The sequence below is a fragment of the Dichotomopilus funicola genome (assembly GCF_033296635.1).
Source record: "Dichotomopilus funicola strain CBS 141.50 unplaced genomic scaffold C8A04scaffold_16, whole genome shotgun sequence".
Lineage (NCBI taxonomy): Eukaryota > Fungi > Ascomycota > Sordariomycetes > Sordariales > Chaetomiaceae > Dichotomopilus > Dichotomopilus funicola.
The window spans coordinates 74,255-78,172 of NW_026944037.1; the positions used below are offsets into that span (position 1 = coordinate 74,255).

The 3,918-nt window shown below is 52.7% G+C and overlaps 1 protein-coding gene across 1 annotated transcript; it reads left to right on the top strand.

Moving 5' to 3' along the window:
* Positions 1–1,128: 1,128 nt before the first annotated feature.
* C8A04DRAFT_35812 (Ctr copper transporter family-domain-containing protein) lies at positions 1,129–1,796 on the top strand (the record flags this gene model as incomplete). The annotated part of the gene is made up of 2 exons (XM_062783308.1): positions 1,129–1,616; positions 1,688–1,796. The coding sequence occupies 2 exons, from the start codon at positions 1,129–1,131 to the stop codon at positions 1,794–1,796; spliced, it is 597 nt and encodes a 198-aa protein (XP_062638683.1).
* Between the last annotated feature and the right edge of the window lie 2,122 nt (positions 1,797–3,918).

The window sequence follows — 3,918 nt, forward strand, 5'->3', positions numbered from 1 at the left end:
CTTTTCTGAGACGTATCTGAGCGGTTGGTCGCCCAAGCGCGCGATGTGAGCCGCCTGCTGTTGCACGGGTTTATGGAAGTGATAACGCCAAGTCGGAAGTCGATGTCCGTATAATTTAGGATCGGCTTTAGGTTCCCGCACTGGACAATGGAATCGACAACTGTGGCTTTACGAATGTCAGACTTGCCTACTATTTGTTGCGGAATATGGGGGGAAACTCGGGTGAATTATGTTTATTCGCAGAGTTGTCGCATTGTGTGTTCTCGTGTCCTTCGACTTCATTGCAACATTGCAATGGCACAAATGGTGAGTGGTGTCGATGCACGCTCGGCAGGTGGGAAGTGGGTGTGGGGCCCGCTAACGAGCAAACTCCCACTCAGGATTTATTAGCGGGGTAGCGGTACTTTAACGGGCAATGTGATTCAAGCTTTCCGTCCAACCACACGTCACTCAGTCTTGGGATGAGAATCGAATCGGAATACCTTCTTCAGATAATAATCACGTCCTGAACTATCGTCTAAGCTCGCTGCGTTTAATTGCAGAAGAAGAATGTTTTCCATTGGGAGCTCCCAAGAACAAAACCATCGCACAACTAACTAGTCCCACCCATTTGTGCATGGGAACATGGTTCATCAAGTCTTCCCCATGCTATCCGTAAACTTGCGCACATGCGACAGGGCTGACCCGCACATCCCGCGCCGCATTTTGAGCAAGTTTCGTCGGTCTCCCACTCCAGAAGAGGAGCTGATCGCATTACCAAAAAGTACTTGACCGTTGCACACTCCATATGTTCGTGCTTGTTCTTCTTTCTTTTCTTCTCGAGTCGATAACTACTCGTTTCATCGCAGAACACAAGATCCTTGGCACGACAACCAACGAGATATTTACTTCGTCCTAATCTCCACCAAGCCGTTGAGTCCCGTTCTTGGCTACTTCTCACCAAACTCGCGACGCCACTGTCTCACCCCAGCTTGTTGGGAGCAACTTAAAACTCTCAACGCCGAGACACTCGAACAACAACCCGACATTGCAACCCTTTACTACCACCAACACGTCTTGACAACACCAAAGAAAAAGACGCCAACCGCAATCATGTCCTCACCATTCCTCTTCCCTCGCCATGACCACATGGACACGGACATGGGCATGGGTGACAGCAGCGGCAGCACCGGGACCGGCACCAGCAGCGACGAGATGCACATGAGCAGCGGCCACTCCACAGTATTCCAAAACACCATGGCCACCCCGCTCTACTCAACAGCCTGGACGCCGGGCAACACTGGCACGTACGCGGCGACGTGCATCTTCCTCATCGTTCTGGCCGTGTTGTTCCGCGGCCTCCTGGCGTTCAAGTCGTGGCAGGAGCGGCGCTGGCTGGACGCCGAGTTGAACCGCCGGTATGTGGTGGTCGCCGGCAAGACGCCACTGTCGGATACGCTGGCCCGTGACGAGACCGCCCGCAAGATGACGATGGTGCTGGCGGAGAATGGGATCGAGGAGAATGTGCTGGTTGTGAGGAACCATGAGGCTGGGACCCATTCCAGGCCGTGGAGGTTGAGTGTTGATCCGGCGCGGGCGCTGATTGATACGGTTGTTGTGGGAGTCGGGTATCTGCTGTGAGTATTTTTATTTCTTATTTTTCCCGTGCTATCTCTACCGGAAGATACAGAGATTGACTCGTTTGCAGCATGTTGGCCGTGATGTCGATGAATGTGGGATACTTCCTCTCGGTTTTGGGAGGGACGTTCCTCGGGAGTCTTCTTGTTGGGAGGTTCATTACGGTCGGCGAGCACTAAAAGCAGCGCGCGCTCTAGGAGCAATTGTTTTTTTGGATCATTTATTGACATAAGCACGGAGTTACGGGGATGGGGGCCTTTGGCCTTTGCAATCATGGCTCTTCGCCAAAGTGAAATTTATCTAATTTTTATTGTTTTTCTAATTCTCTTGCGTTGTGCGAGGCCATCTTCAACGTTGTCGGCGTCTTCCTCAAGCTGCCTTCCCTCTATTGGTGTCGAGGTGGCACAAAGTACCGATACCTTGCTGCGGCGTAGTTAGCTCCAACAGAAACGCAGAAACTTGCTCAAACCCACGCACTCCAACCATGGCGCAAGAGCGCTATGGCACTTCCTCCCCCACACCGAACGCGCCAAGCCTCATCGCCCCGGCGGTCCTTCCGGATCCGGGATCCGAGACCGAGTCTTTCCACGTTCTGCGTAACCGGTTCCGGTCCGGCGACTCGGAGCTTCCGAGTCTCTTCAAACCCGTTCAGTTCGCGGGTTGATGTTGAACTCGCCCGATCCAAGTAGGTTGGGTTGTTATCATGACTAAACGTCTTTATGACGGTTTCGCGCGTATCATGCCAACCTGCGCCTTCCAAAACAAGTCTTTGTTCTTTATTTAGGGGGTGCCTTCCTATTTCAGCACGGCCTCGAAGGTTCAAATTGATAACAACAAAAAACAAACAGGGTAAGAACAACCCCAGATTCAAATTTCAGCACTGTAGTCAGTGCTTTGCACACAAACCGTGGAGGCTATGCCACATCTGAAGATCAGGGTCGCTATGTTAGTGGTCGTGTTTCCCCATTCGGATGACTAAATCTCGAATATGAAGCCCCGCGAATTCTGGTGGCTTTCCAGTTCGGCCCTGCTACCCTTTGTCACGTTATGTCATGAAGAGGCTCCCTACCTAGCTTGTTGATAACAAGACTTACACTGCCTTCCAAGCGCGTGTCAATGTGGTTTATGCATCTCCCACAGGTTGCCCTGGGGCTTGATCAACCGGCTGATCGATTCAGTGCCTCGTCGGGTCAATGCGATTGTGAAGTCTGGCAGTTGGTGTCCCAAATACGGAAGTCATGTCGATTGTATACATTTTGATCATACTTCTACGCAAATTGAGCCTTTGTCCGTTGAGTTTTATATTTTTGAATGTTGGGTAACTGGGTGTACACACAAATGTAGCCATGCTCCCGATACCTTACTTGAAATATGTAGTTGGTCGCCCGGCCTGCCAACGCCTCACGGCCCTTCCAGGCCTTAGCCTTTCCTCCTCTTCAACTCACCGAATGAATGATCTGGGGGAAATGGACTTATCACGTGATGCTGGCAGTACAGGATTCTGGTTGGGAGCGCCTTTTGGGCTGCTATTTGGGCTCGAATATGGGTCATAGAGTTGAGGATGCTTTCCCATCAGCGCTCTGTAAACCGACATCAACATGCAAGCCGCCAACGATAGCAATCCCGATGGAGGCTCGGACGAGACCAACCGCGTTTCTTCGGGAGAGCTAGGGCATATGTTACAGGCACGTGGCATCCAGGTCCCCAGCCAGGCTCTAGAAGGCCCCTCCCCGATGCGGTCCTCGGGCTCGACGAACCCTTTTACATCAAGCGAGATGGCTAGGATGGAGAGAGAGGGCCGCGTCGATGCTACGGCTGGAGGAGCCGTCGCAACCCCATCCGTGCGCTCGTATCCCGATCGAGTATTCACGCGCCATCGCCGTCGAGGTTATACCGGCGGGTACCGACCGGACGATAGCCCGGCAGCCGTACATTGAGCTTGGTATGGATGCTTCCAACCCTAATTCCTTCCGTAAATTAGCCGCGGTTCAGTCCAAAAGGGACCTGGCTATCGCGATCAAGGTTACCAAGGCTGGCGGAGTCCTCACGCTGCTCCAGTTCATGCTAGCATTCGACCCAGTCGCCGACAGAACCGTCCTGATAAACAAACACTCTAAGCCTGTTGTGGCCAAGCTGGTCGAAGAAGCCGGCAACCTCGTCCAGCTGGGCTAGTCTATTGAGATCTTGCCGTTTTTATCCGATATCTTGGAGCTCGGGTCCTGGGCCCTCTTCGAGGGGCCCGACCACGATGCTATTCTCAATCTCTCCATCCTACCTCGCCGTAACATCACAGTTACTAGG